The sequence below is a fragment of the Ranitomeya imitator genome, chromosome 7, assembly GCF_032444005.1.
Source record: "Ranitomeya imitator isolate aRanImi1 chromosome 7, aRanImi1.pri, whole genome shotgun sequence".
Taxonomy (NCBI): domain Eukaryota; kingdom Metazoa; phylum Chordata; class Amphibia; order Anura; family Dendrobatidae; genus Ranitomeya; species Ranitomeya imitator.
In genome coordinates, this window is record NC_091288.1 from 144971558 (window position 1) to 144989962 (window position 18405).

At 42.7% G+C, this 18405-nt stretch overlaps 1 protein-coding gene across 2 annotated transcripts in view; it reads right to left on the reverse strand.

The window, feature by feature from the left end:
• Positions 1–18405, reverse strand: part of SLC39A10 (solute carrier family 39 member 10) — a 73221-nt gene that overhangs the window by 27924 nt on the left and 26892 nt on the right. Inside the window, exons 1-5 of one of the 2 annotated variants that reach the window (XM_069733893.1) lie at positions 16685–16744; positions 14618–15648; positions 12274–12454; positions 8927–9096; positions 320–520 (exon numbers count right to left, since the gene is read on the reverse strand). In XM_069733893.1, the coding sequence (XP_069589994.1) occupies positions 320–520; positions 8927–9096; positions 12274–12454; positions 14618–15637 (1572 nt within the window). In that variant the 5' untranslated portion in view covers positions 15638–15648; positions 16685–16744. Of the gene's footprint in view, positions 1–319; positions 521–8926; positions 9097–12273; positions 12455–14617; positions 15649–16684; positions 16745–18405 lie in introns of those variants that run through there. The other variant, XM_069733892.1, reaches the window with a different exon arrangement.

The window sequence follows — 18405 nt, forward strand, 5'->3', positions numbered from 1 at the left end:
AATCGCCCTCCAGATGCAGGAAGCCGGCGACTGCGACTACTGTGCACGCTGTTAAAGAACAATGAATAATCACTAGCAGAGCAGTGAATATTTCTCTTTAGGAGACGGCACAGGCTTTTAGCCGCAGCAGCCAGCTCCTGCCTTCTGTGTGCCGCTGCCCATCCATCTTGTGGGACCCTCACTTGAGTTTAAGCTGAGGGAGTTTTTCCAGCATAAAAAAAAAAAAAAAATGTGCTGAAAAACTCAGCTTATACTCTAGTATATATAAATTTCAGGAAAATCATCATACAAATACCAATACGGAAGAATGAATACCTACCCCTCTCTCCTTATAATGTTTAAACATCCGCAAGCAATGTTCCACTATAAAGAGCAGATAGATTCCTCCAAGGGCAACAAGACCTTTCATAACACCATCATATTTCTCCAAAAACTCACTGCCCGAGGAAAGGCCGAAATCTTTGCCATGGTCATGACTATGCCCGGATCCTTCTGATGCATGATCATGTCCCTCCTGTGACTGAAAATCAGAGAAAAAGGTCAATTATGTAGATAATCTTTATTTTTATATAGCGCTAACATATTCCGCAGCGCTTTACAGTTTGCACACATTATCATCACTGTCCACGATGGGGCTGTAGATGGAGTAGAAGGTAAGACAGCCCACTTATGTAAAGAGTACCATCTCATACAGGAGGGGGATTGAGAGGTGGCAACGGGAGGAAAAGCCAAGGAACTATTCACCATCCAGTCATGGTTGAGTGATATACACTCACCAAAGAAAGCAATTGGGAAGCAAGAAGTTACTGGCTTTTGAATGATAAAACGTTTCTTCAAGTAGTCAAACTTGACATAATTCTGTCTTTAGGGAATCAAAAAGGCACGACCACTTTCTGAATGAACAACTGTTCTGATACCACATCTGAGGACAAAGACATTCTTTTAATTCTAATTTTTGCTGGAGAACAGATTTATCTAGTATTCTTACCCTCAATTTGCTAGAAAAGGTACTAACTATAGCTAACTTTATGGGATATATTACAGTCTGATTGTAATATCAAAAAAATAAATATTGGGGGTGATATGGAGGCATTTACTTTTTTTTCATAGAAGATAGTGAAAAATACCACAATTCCAAATCAGGTTTAATGAAGTTGGCCACTACTTGGACAACTTCTCATACCCCACACTTGGCCCCGATAAAATAAAAAAGCTTAGTGACCTCCCGTGCCGTTCCTGGAACTCGCCATCCCCCCCCCCCAGCCCATGCGCGGTTGTTGTAACATGTGACTCCAGCGCCCAATCAGCGCTGACATCACTCTCCCCGCCTTCACATGAACTGAACATGAAGAGGAAGTCAGATCAGCTGCAGCCCGGACTTCCTGCTCATGTTCAGTTTGTTTGAAGGCGGGGAGAGTGATGTCAGCGCTGATTGGGCACTCGGGGGTCACATGTCACAACAACCGCAAGAGAGCGAGTGCAGACATTGGGGGAACAGCATCAGCACAGGAGGGGGGTAAGGGTTTATTTTATTGGGGCCAAGCGTGTGGTATGAGAAGGGTGTTCCACTAGTAGTGGACAAACCCTTTAAACAACCAAAGTAGTGGACAAACCCTTTAAAACACTAGAAAAAAAATGTGAGAAATATAAAAATGTTAAACTATTTAAAAAAAAAAAAAAAAAAAGTTCAAATCGCCTCTCTTCCCAATCTGAAAACATACAAGTTTGACTTTGCTAATCCATTTTTTTTTTTTTAACCCCTTCCCGACCCATGACGCCACGTAGGCGTCATGAAAGTCGGTGCCAATCCGACCCATGACGCCTATGCGGCGTCATGGAAAGATCGCGTCCCTGCAGATCGGGTGAAAGGGTTAACTCCCATTTCACCCGATCTGCAGGGACAGGGGGAGTGGTAGTTTAGCCCAGGGGGGGTGGCTTCACCCCCCCGTGGCTACGATCGCTCTGATTGGCTGTTGAAAGTGAAACTGCCAATCAGAGCGATTTGTAATATTTCACCTATTATAACGGGTGAAATATTACAATCCAGCCATGGCCGATGCTGAAATATCATCGGCCATGGCTGGAAATACTAGTGTGCCCCCACCCCACCGATCGCCCCCCCAGCCCTCCGATCTGGCCGGTACACTGCTCCGGCTCCCCTCCGTCCTGTGCTCCGCTCCCCCCCCCCCGTGCTCTTGTCCGCTCCCCCCGTGCTCCAATCACCCCCCCCCCCCGTGCTCCAATCACCCCCCCTCCACTCCGATCCACCCCCCCCCCCCCGATGCTCCGTTCCACCCCCCCGTGCTCCATTCCAGCCCCCCCGTGCTCCGTTCCACCCCTCCCGCGCTCCGATTCCCCCCCCATCATACTTACCGATCCAGCCGGGGTCCCGTCCGTCTTCTCCCTGGGTGCCGCCATCTTCCAAAATGGCGGGCGCATGCGCAGTGCGCCCGCCGAATCTGCCGGCCGGCAGATTCGTTCCAAAGTGCATTTTGATCACAGATATAATCTATCTCAGTGATCAAAATAAAAAAAATAATAAATGACCCCCCCTTTGTCACCCCCATAGGTAGGGACAATAAAAAAAAATAAAGACATTTTTTTTTTTCCACTAATGTTAGAATAGGGTTAGGGCTAGGGTTAGGGCTAGGGTTAGGGCTAGGGTTAGGGCTAGGGTTAGGGCTAGGGTTAGGGCTAGGGTTAGGGCTAGGGTTAGGGCTTCGGTATGTGCACACATATTCTGGTCCTCTGCGGATTTTTCCGCTGCGGATTTGATAAATCCGCAGTGCTAAACCGGTGCGGATTTATGGCGGATTTACCGCGGTTTTTCTGCGCATTTCACTGCGGTTTTACAACTGCGATTTTCTATTTGAGCAGTTGTAAAGCCGCTGCGGAATCCGCACAAAGAAGTGACATGCTGCGGAATGTAAACCGCTGCGTTTCCGTGCAGTTTTTCCGCAGCATGGGCACAGCGATTTTTGTTTCCCGTAGGTCTACATTGAACTGTAAACTCATGGGAAACTGCTGCTTTTCCGCAGCGTTTTCCGCAGCGTGTGCACATACCTTTAGAATTAGGCTATGTGCACACTGTGCGGATTTGGCTGCGGATTGGCCGCTGCGGATTCGCAGCAGTGTTCCATCAGGTTTACAGTACCATGTAAACATATGAAAAACCAAATCCGCTGTGCCCATGGTGCGGAAAATACCGCGCGGAAACGCTGCGTTGTATTTTCCGCAGCATGTCAATTCTTTGTGCGGATTCCGCAGCGTTTTACACCTGTTCCTCAATAGGAATCCGCAGGTGAAATCCGCACAAAAAACACTGGAAATCCGCGGAAAATCCGCAGGTAAAACGCAGTGCCTTTTACCCGCCGATTTTTCAAAAATGGTGCGGAAATATCTCACACGAATCTGCAACGTGGGCACATAGCCTTAGGGTTGGAATTAGGGTTGTGGTTAGGGGTGTGTTGCGGTTAGGGTTGTGTTTAGGGTTATGGCTACAGTTGGGATTAGGGTTAGGGGTGTGTTGGGGTTAGTGTTGGAGGTAGAATTGAGGGGTTACCACTGTTTAGGCACATCAGGGGTCTCCAAACGCAACATGGCGCCACCATTGATTCCAGCCAATCTCGTATTCAAAAAGTCAAATGGTGCTCCCTCACTTCCGAGCCCTGACGTGTGCCCAAACAGTGGTTTACCCCCACATATGGGGTACCAGCATACTCGGGACAAACTGCGCAACAATTACTGGGGTCCAATTTCTCCTGTTACCCTTGTGAATCAAAAAAAATGCTTGCTAAAACAATTTTTGAGGAAAGAAAAATGATTTTTTATTTTCACGGCTCTGCGTTGTAAACGTCTGTGAAGCACTTGGGGGTTCAAAGTGCTCACCACATATCTAGATAAGTTCCTTGGGGGGTCTAGTTTCTAAAATGGGGTCACTTGTGGGGGTTTCTACTGTTTAGGCACACCAGGGGCTCTGCAAACGCAACGTGACACCCGCAGACCATTCCATCAAAGTCTGCATTTCAAAAGTCACTACTTCCCTTCTGAGCCCCGACGTGTGCCCAAACAGTGGTTTACCCCCACTCATGGGGTATCAGCGTACTCAGGAGAAACTGGACAACAACTTTTGGGGTCCAATTTCTCCTGTAACCCTTGGGAAAATAAAAAATTCTGGGCTAAATAATTAATTATTTTTGAGGAAAGAAAACGTATTTATTATTTTCACGGCTCTGCATTATAAACTTCTATGAAGCACTTGGGGGTTCAAAGTGCTCACCACACATCTAGATAAGTTCCTTTCGGGGTCTAGTTTCCAAAATGGGGTCACTTGTGGGGGGTTTCTACTGTTAAGCCACATCAGGGGCTCTGCAAACGCAACGTGACGCCCACAGAGCATTCCATCAAAGTCTGTATTTCAAAACGTCACTACTTCACTTCCGAGCCCCGGCATGTGCCCAAACAGTGATTTACCCCCACATATGGGGTATCAGCGTACTCAGGAGAAACTGGACAACAACTTTTGGGGTCAAATTTCTCCTGTTACCCTTGGGAAAATAAAAAATTGCAGGCTAAAAGATCATTTTTGAGAAAATAATTTTTATTTTTTATTTTCATGGCTCTGCGTTATAAACTTCTGTGAAGCACTTGGGGGTTCAAAGTCCTCACCACACAACTAGATTAGTTCCTTTGGGGGTCTAGTTTCCAAAATGGGGTCATTTCTGGGGGATCTCCAATGTTTAGGCACACAGGGGCTCCCCAAACGTGACATGTTGTCCGCTAATGATTGGAGCTAATTTTCCATTTAAAAAGCCAAATGGCGTGCCATCCCTTCCGAGCCCTGCCGTGCGCCCAAACAGTGGTTTACCCCCACATATGGGGTATCAGCGTACTCAGGACAAACTGGACAACAATATTTGGGGTCCAATTTCTCCTATTATCCTTGGCAAAATAGGAAATTCCAGGCTAAAAAATCATTTTTGAGGAAAGAAAAATTATTTTTTATTTTCATGGCTCTGCGTTATAAACTTCTGTGAAGCACCTGGGGGTTTAAAGTGCTCAATATGCATCTAGATAAGTTCCTTGGGGGGTCTAGTTTCCAAAATGGGGTCACTTGTGGGGGAGCTCCAATGATTAGTCACACAGGGGCTCTCCAAACGCGACATGGTGTCCGCTAACAATTGGAGCTAATTTTCCATTCAAAAAGTCAAATGGCGCGCCTTCCCTTCCGAGCCCTGCCGAGTGCCCAAACAGTGGTTTACCCCCACATATGAGGTATCGACGTACTCGGGAGAAATTGCCCAACAAATTTTATGATCCATTTTATCCTACTGCCCATGTGAAAATGAAAAAATTGAGGCGAAAAGAATTTTTTTGTGAAAAAAAAGTACTTTTTCATTTTTACGGATCAATTTGTGAAGCACCTGGGGGTTCAAAGTGCTCACTATGCATCTAGATAAGTTCCTTGGGGCGTCTAGTTTCCAAAATGTGGTCACTTGTGGGGGAGCTCCAATTTTTAGGCACACGGGGGCTCTCCAAACGTGACATGGTGTCCGCTAAAGAGTGGAGCCAATTTTTGATTCAAAAAGTCAAATGGCGCTCCTTCCCTTCCAAGCCCTGCCGTGCGCCCAAACAGTGGTTTACCCCCACATATGAGGTATCAGCGTACTCAGGACAAATTGGACAACAACTTTCGTGGTTCAGTTTCTCCTTTTACCATTGGGAAAATAAAAAAATTGTTGCTAAAAGATAATTTTTGTGACTAAAAAGTTAAATGTTCATTTTTTCCTTCCATGTTGCTTCTGCTGCTGTGAAGCACCTGAAGGGTTAATAATCTTCTTGAATGTGGTTTTGAGTACCTTGAGGGGTGCAGTTTTTAGAATGGTGTCACTTTTGGGTATTTTCAGCCATATAGACCCCTCAAACTGACTTCAAATGTGAGGTGGTCCCTAAAAAAAATGGTTTTGTAAATTTCGTTGTAAAAATGACAAATCGCTGGTCAAATTTGAACCCTTATAACTTCCTAACAAAAAAAAATTTTGTTTCCAAAATTGTGCTGATGTAAAGTAAACATGTGGGAAATGTTATTTATTAACTATTTTGTGTCACATATCTCTCTGGTTTAACAGAATAAAAATTCAAAATGTGAAAATTGCGAAATTTTCAAAATTTTCGCCAAATTTCCGTTTTTATCACAAATAAACGCAGAATTTATTGACCTAAATTTACCACTAACATGAAGCCCAATATGTCACGAAAAAACAATCTCAGAACCGCTAGGATCCGTTGAAGCGTTCCTGAGATATTACCTCAAAGGGACACTGGTCAGAATTGCAAAAAACGGCAAGGTCTTTAAGGTCAAAATAGGCTGGGTCATGAAGGGGTTAACATGACATGTTACTACAACTGGTTTTTCGTTAACCTTGCCTCTCCACTACCACCCACAAAATAAAGACAAATCAAAGCTGTTAAGTAATATATACTTCAAAATAGAACTAATAAATACATCAGCTGAAAAGATTTTAAAAAAATGTAATATATACAGGTCCTTCTCAAAAAATTAGCATATAGTGTTAAATTTCATTATTTACCATAATGTAATGATTACAATTAAACTTTCATATATTATAGATTCATTATCCACCAACTGAAATTTGTCAGGTCTTTTATTGTTTTAATACTGATGATTTTGGCATACAACTCCTGATAACCCAAAAAACCTGTCTCAATAAATTAGCATATCAAGAAAAGGTTCTCTAAACGACCTATCACCCTAATCTTCTGAATCAACTAATTAACTCTAAACACATGCAAAAGATACCTGAGGCTTTTATAAACTCCCTGCCTGGTTCATTACTCAAAACCCCCATCATGGGTAAGACTAGCGACCTGACAGATGTCAAGAAGGCCATCATTGACACCCTCAAGCAAGAGGGTAAGACCCAGAAAGAAATTTCTCAACAAATAGGCTGTTCCCAGAGTGCTGTATCAAGGCACCTCAATGGTAAGTCTGTTGGAAGGAAACAATGTGGCAGAAAACGCTGTACAACGAGAAGAGGAGACCGGACCCTGAGGAAGATTGTGGAGAAGGACCGATTCCAGACCTTGGGGAACCTGAGGAAGCAGTGGACTGAGTCTGGTGTGGAAACATCCAGAGCCACCGTGCACAGGCGTGTGCAGGAAATGGGCTACAGGTGCCGCATTCCCCAGGTAAAGCCACTTTTGAACCATAAACAGCGGCAGAGGCGCCTGACCTGGGCTACAGAGAAGCAGCACTGGACTGTTGCTAAGTGGTCCCAAGTACTTTTTTCTGATGAAAGCAAATTTTGCATGTCATTCGGAAATCAAGGTGCCAGAGTCTGGAGGAAGACTGGGGAGAAGGAAATGCCAAAATGCCTGAAGTCCAGTGTCAAGTACCCACAGTCAGTGATGGTGTGGGGTGCCATGTCAGCTGCTGGTGTTGGTCCACTGTGTTTCATCAAGGGCAGGGTCAATGCAGCTAGCTATCAGGAGATTTTGGAGCACTTCATGCTTCCATCGGCTGAAATGCTTTATGGAGATGAAGATTTCATTTTTCAGCACGACCTGGCACCTGCTCACAGTGCCAAAACCACTGGTAAATGGTTTACTGACCATGGTATTACTGTGCTCAATTGGCCTGCCAACTCTCCTGACCTGAACCCCATAGAGAATCTGTGGGATATTGTGAAGAGAAAGTTGAGAGACGCAAGACCCAACACTCTGGATGAGCTTAAGGCCGCTATTGAAGCATCCTGGGCCTCCATAACATCTCAGCAGTGTCACAGGCTGATTGCCTCCATGCCACGCCGCATTGAAGCAGTCATTTCTGCCAAAGGATTCCCGACCAAGTATTGAGTGCATAACTGAACATTATTATTTGATGGTTTTTTTGTTTGTTATTAAAAAACACTTTTATTTGATTGGATGGGTGAAATATGCTAATTTATTGAGACAGGTTTTTTGGGTTATCAGGAGTTGTATGCCAAAATCATCAGTATTAAAACAATAAAAGACCTGACAAATTTCAGTTCGTGGATAATGAATCTATAATATATGAAAGTTTAATTGTAATCATTACATTATGGTAAATAATGAAATTTAACACTATATGCTAATTTTTTGAGAAGGACCTGTATATTAACAATAGTGCTGTAATGAAACCAATGGTGGTAGTTTTTTTCTCCATTTCACCCAATTTAGATTTTTTTGCCCCTTTTTTCAGTACATCATGTTAAAATAACTGGAGTCATTCAAAAATCCAGTTTGTCTTGCAACAAACAGGCTCTCGCACAGCTATATTGCTGGAAAAAAAAGAAAGTAAAACTATGGGATCCAGTTGGATACACACGCAGATGGGCTGCGCTGCTGAAGTGATTCAAATCTTCAGAAAAGATGAGGAAAAGGCTTTTTATTAACAACGCGTTTAAACGCCGTACCAGCGTCTTTCAACAGAAAAAAAAACCCTACATTTCTTCTGTTCACTTGAAAGACTCTGGTACGACGTTTAAACGCGTTGTGAATAAAAAGCCTTTTCCTCATCATCCTTTCTGGGGAACTGATTCACTCCAGCAGCGCAGCCCATCTGCGTGTTTATCCAACTGGATCCAATATCTCCAGGAGGACCGATTCCACAGCCACAGGGCAGCAGCTATTTATCTTCACACCTTTCACAACCCCACCAGGTGAGCATAACCAGCACTGTCCTCCTCTCCCTCCATGGGGTGTCACCCTATTGGGCACTCTGTTCCCCACCCCTAGGTTTACACAAGTATAAAGCAATGACTCATGGAAGTCAGAGGAAAAAAAACAATAATAATTGCAAATTAACACAATTACATAACATTTGCATTTCACACATAATGAATGAGAATTTTAACAACTGGCCGTAATTAAATGAAGTGTTTACATGGGGTAAGAGATGAAGAAGTGCATCTCCACTCAGGGTTCCCACAGCCAACGCAACAAGGAAGTTGAGCAGAAACTTGAAGCAGCCTTGGTTAATGATTGGAATCAAGATAACTCCCAGCAAGGACAGCAGACTGATGACAGTGATGGAGACGAGGCCGTAGATCCAGGCTAGAAATGGAAAAGTATTGACAGTTAGGAAAACATTACAACTGCAGAAGATAATAGCATGAAAAAAGTTATAGGCGTGTAATCATAGCAGCCTACTTCTGGAAAGCCTGCTGGTTAAGGAAAAAAAAAAAAAGGCAGCTACATCAACAGTTGGCAACAGCCTGAGCCAATGATTGGGAAAGAGCGGGACACTGGGCACAGATCACAGCCGTGCTTGTCTCAGCACGGAGCCCAGATGCCCGCAGTCCAGCACAAGTCCACTGATGACCTGCAGGAATCTGCGAGTGGTGCGCCTTGTGATCTACTGCCTTAATTATTGCTTATATGTAGAAACTGAAAGCTGTGACAAAAGGTGGAAAGTAAATTGCCATCTACAGAGATTACAGACAAGCCACATTTGTTCTGCAGATTAGTTTTACCACCAACTCCCTTTTAAAAAGGGTGTAGTCATCTGTGCGAAATTCATAATTACATATATTAACAGTAAAGTAGGGCAATGGATTTCACACCACTTCTACAATTGGCAGACACTATTTTCCTTAGATAAGTCTTCTTTCACACATCAGTTTTTTTGCTATCAGTCGAAATCCGTCGAATTTTGGAAAAAAAACAAAAAAATGATCCAGCGACTGATGCCACCGGATCTGTTTTTTCTCAAACACTTGTATTAGAGATGGATGGCCTCACGTTTCATCCGTTGTTCACCAGTTCCGTCAAAAATTGTTTGTCCGGTGGCCATGAGACAATGGACAAAGTAACATTTTTTGTGTCTGTTGAAAAAACAGACAGCAACGGATCCGTCGCTGTCCGTCGTTTTCTCGAATGGAAGCCTATGGGTGCCAGAGCCGTCAAATGATGGAGTCCGGCAACGGATACCGTTTTTTTTTTTTAACCAAGCATGCTCCGATTTTTTTAGGATCCAATTAGCCAGAACAGGTAGTCGGATCCGGCAAAAAAAAAACGGATCCGTCACATCAGTTTCACAATTTGCGGCGGATCCGTTTATTTAAAAATTTGACGGATTGTGACGGATGGAAAAAAACTGATGTGTGAAAGGGGTCTAAGAAGCAAGTTTGTAGCTGGCTTTGAACATAGTAAATGTTGAGTATAATGTGTCTGAAAAAAAATAAAAATTAGAAGAGAAGTACCACTAGAAATCACAAATTAGCAAGTTAGGAGAGACTGATCTTTGCCAACATAGGCCATATATACCCATATTTTCCGGCGTATAAGACGACCCCCAACTTTTCCAGTTAAAATATAAAATCTCCTCAAAAGTCGGGGGTTGTCATATATGCCGGGTGTCGTCTTATAGGGTGGGTGCGGAGCAATCTGCTGTTGAAGTATATAGTGGGGGGGGAGTGGTCCCAATGACGAGGTGAGAAGGCGCCTCACCAGGAAGGTCTAAGTGAAAAACTGTCAGCGTCTGGGATGCCAGGGGTATGCAAAAAAAGAGAGCGCGGTGCTGTGCCTAGAAAAACACTTCTCTTTCACTCATCTGGCTCTCCCTTGTATCTTATCTCTTTCTCTGACTCTGCTTCACTTACACCTTCCCGGTGAGGTGCCCCCTCACGTCGTCATTGGGACCGCTCACCCCACAATATGCGGCGACCGCAGATTACTCCGCATCTGCCCTATAAGACGACACCTGGCGTACAAGACGACACCTGACTTTTGAGAAGATTTTCAGGGGTTAAAAAGTAGTCTTATACACCAGAAAATACAGTATATATATTCTAGATCGCTACACAGTGTCGGATGGGGGTGCCAAAGGCCCACCAGTAACACCAACTGAGAACCCACTTTCAGATAGCAAATAGTACATTACTCTCATTCACAAACTCACCTATGTATAATAAAGGGACAAAACCTAAGAGAAACAAAATCAATGTATACCCGGCTATAAGTAAAAATCAATAGTGCATATAAGTAACATAGGGGACTTCATACACAGTTTTTGATATAGAAAAGAGTTGAGTGATCGTGAGAGTGAGTGAGTGTGTTCCCACCAGCATCCAGGTGCACCCAATTGGGACGGTCCTAACCTTTGACAAAGTTTTAATACTAGAGGTTAGGCCTGTCCTAATTGGCTACACCTTGATGCTGGTGGGATTACTTTTTTCGCTTTTGTTGATCAATAACAGTGTTTACTAAACACACCATGTTATTAATGGGCACTATTGCTTTTTACTTCCTTACAGCAGAGTACATGTGATTTTGTTTTTAACTTTGGCTTGGTCAGTTAATGGCCAGTGTGAACAAGCTCTTACACGGTGCACGCATACCAGCTCATACACCAAGATTTCACTTACACGGTGCATGCATACCAGCTCATACACCAGGATCTCTGGATCCAGAGATTGGAATACATTGTATATTTTAGAACGAGTCTGCTACAAAAACCATCGGAAAAAAAAAAAAACTTAAAATGCTCAAGACTCTTCCAAAACCAGGAGTGGGTGATAAATACAGAAGTGGTGCACATGTTTCTATTATACTTTTCCTCTGATTGTTCCACTCCTGGTTTTGGCTTACAAATACTGATCGTGTGACGGCAGCCTAATTGTAAAACACTTTGCTTTTTCTATGTGCTTTGAGACTTTCTGCTTCAGGTTTTCAAAAACAATGTCAGAAAAAAGAGGGTTCATAATACTCTGAAGTGAAATCTACTCAAAAGTAAGCACTGTCCAATCCAAAGGCTGCACAGGAAAAAAAAAATACTTAAAAAATGCTTCAGGAAACGCTCATCCTTTAAGGTGTGTGTGAACTTGTTTCTTTAGCAATCCATGTGCACATATCCTTAGTAGTGATCAGTGAGTGTACTCGTTGCTCGTACAGTCAGGTGACCTCCGAGTATTTGTTAGTGTTTGGAGATTTAGTTTTCATTACGGCAGCTGAATGATTTACAGCTACTAGCCAGACTGAGTACATGTGGGGGTTGCCTGGCTGGTAGGGAATCCTCACATGTAATCAAGCAGGTAAGTAGCTGTAAATCATGCTGCTGAGGGGATGAAAACTAAATCCCCGAGCAGTCACAAATACTCAGAGATCACCCGAGCGTGCTCTGGAAAACCCAAGCAACAAGTACACTCGCTCATCACTAATCCTTAGGCTTCTAGTCCAAACTTCATGCACCTTTGCAGATAGAAGAGTCACCAAAACCAAGAATTTACTTACCAGATATTGGTCCTTTACTTCCTTCGGAAGCCTTTACTTCTACTTCAGTGAAATGCTTGATACAAAACCTACTATCAATCTGATACAACAGTGCAGGACATAGGTACGCAAACTGGTCAGGGGAAATCGGAGAGTGAAGATTCAATCCATAATAACTGAGGAGCTGAGTAACATTTAAACACTAAAGGAAAAAAATAAAGGGAAAAAATAAACACTACGTTTTAACATGCGCGATAAAGATAATATAACATAACGGCCAATTCACACCTTTTCCCATCTGTTTGGTTTGTCAAAAATAGAAAAGCAGGGCAGCAACAAACCATCCAGATAAAGTAATGAATGGAGGCAGCACACCAAGCAATATAGAGAGAAATAAAAAGCCGTTTGTTAGCCCATAATGGCTGGGGCAACGTTTCGGTTCTGAGGTATGAATCTTTCTCCAGAAGTGTTAGGATATAAATGTCATATATTTTAGGGTATGTGTCCAGGTTCAGGTTTGCATCAGGATTTGGTCAGGATTTTATGCAGGTAAAATCCTGACCAAACCTGTACCTGAGGTCACTGGCAGGTCACCTGCGCTGTCCTTGCGTTTTTTTCTGCAATGTAAGGACATGCTGCATTCTTAAAAGACGCGCCGCATGTGTGTTTTCGCGGGTCTGCCGCATGCGTCTTTTAATACATAGTGGAGACGGGATTTCATGAAATCCCCTCCACTATGCTGTAACATCTGGACACTGCGTGTTTGACGCTGCGGCTCAATGCAGATTCAAAAACGCAGCGTTTCCTGAACATGTAAACATACCCTAAAAGGCAAAGTAATTAGGAAGGGGATTATACAATGGTATAAAAAATACAATAAAGATATACGACCATGTGCTACACATTAAAGACACCTGGATGTGAAGGTATTCTAGCATCAGTGTACAGAAAAAGTGCAATTCATGCTTAGTTATTCAGGTAAATACCAGGCGCAGAAAGATCACTAATTAAATATAGCTCTGTATTATTCATCCGCTATATTCTTTTAGAGTAAGAATTAAAATAAAAGGAACAACAGACTATATACATAATCATATTTCCAACTACGATATTTGCATTTGCCATCACAAGTGTAACTGCATCAAAGATAAAAGAAACAATTAGTGGCCATAACTAGGCTCCAGGACATCAGCGTCTCATCAGAGAGCGGTGAGCGCTGCAGCACACGTACCACAAGCGCCAGGAGACCCAGCATCAACATCACTTGAGGGAGAGGATTTTATTTATTTTTTAAGATGCAGAAAGACCGCATTTAAAACCCCGTAACGACCAGGGGTATTTCAGTTTTTAAACTTCTGTTTTTTGGTCTCCTTCCCAGAGCCATAACTTTTTATTTTTCTGAGGGCTTGTTTTTGTGCAGGACAAGTTGTACTTTTGAATGACACCATTGGTTTTAACATATCGTGTACTGGAACATGGGGAGAAAATTCCAAGTGTGGTGAAATTGCAACAGAAGTGCAATTCCACAGTTTTAGGGGTTTTTTTACCATGTTTACTAAATTCTAAAACTGACCTGCCATTATGATTGCCCAGGTCATTGTGAGTTTATAGACACCAAACATATCTAGGCTCTTTATTTAAGTGGTGGGAAAAAAAATCCAAAATTTGTTAAAAAAAAGAAAGTGCAATTTTCCGAGACCGGTAGCGTCTCCATTTTTCGTGATCTGGGGCTGGGTGAGGGTCACTGCAGAGAGCTGTGACGCTGAGGAGCAGCGGTCAGCGACGAGAGGAGAGTATGTCATTTTTCTTTTATTGCAGCAGCTGCTATAGGGTGTATGATTAGCATAAACTGCATCATATGAGCATCTTATGGGGCCCATCATCAACTTTATGGAGCATTATATGGGGCGTATTTTGTAAGGAGCATTTTATGGGGCCAATGTCTCAATGTAACTTTATTGGTATCTATTTTTATTTTTTAAATTTACCAGTAGCTGCTGCATTTCCCACCCTAGGCTTATACTTGAGTCAATAAGTTTCCCAGTTTTTGGTGGTAAAATTAGGGGGGTCGGCTTATACTCTAGTATATACAGTATTTGATTTGTTTTTTTAATTGTTTTATTTTGAATGGGGCTCCAATGCAATGTCTGCTTCAATAGTGTCCATGGGAGACTAAAAGCTGCTATACTTGGATCACCTCTGCTACATACAGGCGATGATCAGATAGCCTATGTGTAGCAGAAATGCTCACTAGCTATAAGCGCCGACCACCAAATTGTGTGCGGTCACTGAACCATAGAACAAACAATCCCTTCCATATAAATATATAGGAATAAAATAAAACACAAACACATACTCCACTGACCTCATCATGATCATGCACTTCATTATCATGTTCACTGTGACTCTTCATGAAGCCTGCATGGCTTTTTACACCAGGCTGGTCATTGGGCGCTTCTCTCTTACGGGTGTTTCGGTGAAGGTATTCAGGCCCCTGCTTGTGTTCCTCGGATTCCAGATTATCATCGTCCACATTCCCAGGAATAAGCGAAGCAGCAAAGTTACGGTCCAGTTTGTAACCTCGCTTGTTTTCATCTTGAGCTTGTTCAAAATGAAGCTGCGCTGAGCCTACAGCACCTTCGCTGGGTTTTGATCCTTTTTGTCTCTTTTTATGTTTATGAGGTTTCTTTTCTACATGTTCCTGGGTTGTATTTGTACCAGTCAATGGTTCATTTGTTTGCCCTTCAAGTGACACATTGCTGACAGCAGCACTGTGATTGTGGTGGCTATTGTTATGGGAATGGTATGTGCTATTATGAACATGATGATGCAAGTGATTTTTGTGGGTCGTTTTATGCTCCATGTGCACAGATGCCTTTTTCTCGTTACACTTGTTAAACTCTTTTGTGGAAACACTTTTGGATTCATTTTTCTCCTTTGTGTGGGGATGGGAATCTATGTGATCAGGTACATGTAAATGCTTTCCTTCTTGAACATCTAAAAGATCCAGATGTGAAACAGGATCATGGCCAACGTCCTCATGATCTATTTCAACTACTTTCACCTCACCAAGTCCCAAGCTGGTTAAAAGTTTTTCCAGCCCATAATATGACAATCTTCCATTTTCCCCATAGCGATGGAACAGTTTCTCAATAAAATATCGCTGCTCATGCTCGGCTTCAGGCACTGAAGACTTGCTCGTGGACAGCTCTGCCGCGGCATTCTGGAGATATGGCTGTTCGGAGATCTGGTAATCGTTGTGACTCCGAGCATGGCTTTCTTCTGAGGTGTGCTCATGTACATAGCCATGGCAATGGTTGCAGTGATTAAAAATAAATGTAAATAAACAAATAAAGCAAAATTTTGTGTGAACGTGTACCTTCATTTCTATTCCACCTGGCCAAGAAAAAAAAAAAAAAAAAGGGGGAGATAAGAATGTTAGTACATACTGCCATCTAGCTCAAGATACACCTAAAATCTCTACTAAAATGTCAAATAAAGTTATAGCGGTAGATGCAGTTTATGCTCTGCTCACACTAGATATTGTTACCATATTAACAATTCAACGACAGTCATAACACAGTGTAACCAAGGGTCCGGCTCATATACACAGACTAATGTCAGCTGAACCCACCAACATCAACAGATTGGGCCGACAATCCAATGTGTATGGGCACGGGCCAACTGATTGTCAGAGAGGACATGGATCAGGCATGTCCCATTTTGGACCACCGATCACTGTTCTCCCAGAGATAAGCAGCCAACACAAAAGTTTATCAGCAGCTCTGAAAGTATGACTGCTTGGCCAAACGTATGGGAGAGCCAGCCAAAATGGCTTTTAGCAAACAATCTAATGAGTAGGGCTAGCTTAACTTCCACAAATATTTTTTATTTTTATAAATGCATCAGAGAAAGTACAAATATTAATTACAAATGGCGACAATGAGGCTCAGTGTTCATGCTCTTGAGTCTCCATGAGTTCAAAAAACTGGGGCAGCGCACGCCTGGAGCTTCATATGCTTGTCTGCCTTCCACTACATTACATTATGTTGGGCTAACAATAATATTATAGAGCCACCATCATGGGCATGAAATTCAACTACAGTTGCTATATGTCATTTTTAATTTCAAGTGCAAGTTGCACTCTGAAATTACTTCAAAATCTTGTACGAAAACAATTGTTGCTCAAAGTAAAATAATAAATAAAACCGGCATTTTCTTTGAAAGCTGTATATTAAGAACTCTTTTTATAACCCAAAGCCTCCAAAATCGCAAATAATCCTATTTCTCTTTACTATATTCACCAAAAAAATACAACAAAGCACACTTTACATAAAAGAAAAAAAAAAAAGCAAAGAAAACCAATATTAACCAGACAGAAAAGGTAGCATGATGAGATACCAAGTGCTGCTTACCAAACTTGTAGACATACCTTCAGCAATAATGGCTATTTATACTCCCTCTTCAAGGTTTCACCGCAATTGAAAAAATCCTGCTACCTAATCTAGGAGACATTTTATAACACTTCCACACTTGGGGGAAGGGCTTGTAGACACAATGTTAAGAAACGCTACACAATGAAACTATTAATTTTTTTTTCTTACCAAGTTTCCCCACAAATAGTATATTCTCTGAAAAGTTCCATGTGACAGAGATACTTTGTGGAGGGCATCCTCAAGGCCAGGAGAACTTTTAGAAATAATAGTAACATTGTATGTACAAAAAGAACAAGATGTCTCCAGTGAGGTTTATTATTTGTCAGTAACCTATACATGCAAGTATCGAAGCTGGGACAGATCTCAAACACTACAACGCAATGAATGTTGGACACTGCAACAATTCAAATTTTGGGATGTTCACACTAGCCTAGTCATACACTCCCTGTGGAAGCGGGATGAAACACGCGTCGGGGTGGAGGGACACTGGACTTTACCTGCACCTAGGTAAAGTCTCACTATAGAGCAGAAAAAGGCCAGAATCTCTGCACTTGTGCAAACTACAAAAAAAAAAAAAAGGTATGTGTAGGCGATCAGGAATTGGCAGCGCTTTGGACACAGCACAGGTCTGCTGCGTCAAAAGTGCTGCCGGCTGTTGGAAGGTGAAGGCAGGTGAATCTACATGTGTTCACTGAACCATGCGGTTTCACCGCGTCCAATAATAATTTTATTTATATAGCGCCAACATATTCCGCAGCGCTTTACAAATTATAGAGGGGACTTATGCTGTAATGTCTATTGTCTGTACAACAGAAATCACAGTTAAAAATAGATACCAAGAGGAATGAGGGCCCTGCTCGCAAGCTTACAAACTATAAGGAAAAGGGGAGACACGAGAGGTGGATGGTAACAATTGCTTTCGTTATTCGGACCGGCCATAGTGTAAGGCTCAGGCATTCATGTAAAGCTGCATGAACCAGTTAACTGCCTAAGTATGTAGCAGTACAGACACAGAGGGCTAATAACTGCATAAAGTGTATGAGAACATGATACGAGGAATACAATACATTGTATAGATGAAATTTCTCTTGTGGAGACTTGGGTCTCAGCAACAGAAATAGACATGCTGCGGTCTGGAGAGAAGTGCCACATGTCCGTGAATGAGCTTCTGGCATCTGCAGACTCATAGTGGACGCGCGATTTGTTGAAATCCCATCCATTATGCTGGACACTGTGGGTTGGATGCAGCGTTAACCGAGTGCGTTACACCGCGGTCGGTTAATGCTGCCATTCTAGAATATGCATGTCCACGTAGTAAATTGCACAGCCCACGTAGTATATTGCACAGCCCACGTAGTATATTGCCCAGGCACGTAGTATACAGCACACAGCCACGTAGTATATTGCACAGCCACGTATGTTACAGGTTAAAAAAAATTTAAAAAATAAAACATATACTCACCTTCCGAGGGCCCCTTGTAGTTCGGTCACATGACCGTGACGTCATGGCAGGTCCTTCTCACGCAGGATCTGTGATGACATCGCGGTCACATGACGTCATGGCAGGTCCTTCTCACGCAGGACCTGTGATGACGTCGCGGTCACGTGACGTCACGGCAGGTCTTTCTCCCATACCATCCTTGCCACCGGAACCTGTCGCTTGCATGGAGCGGTCACCGGAGCGTCGCGAAAGGTGAGTATATAATGATTTTTTATT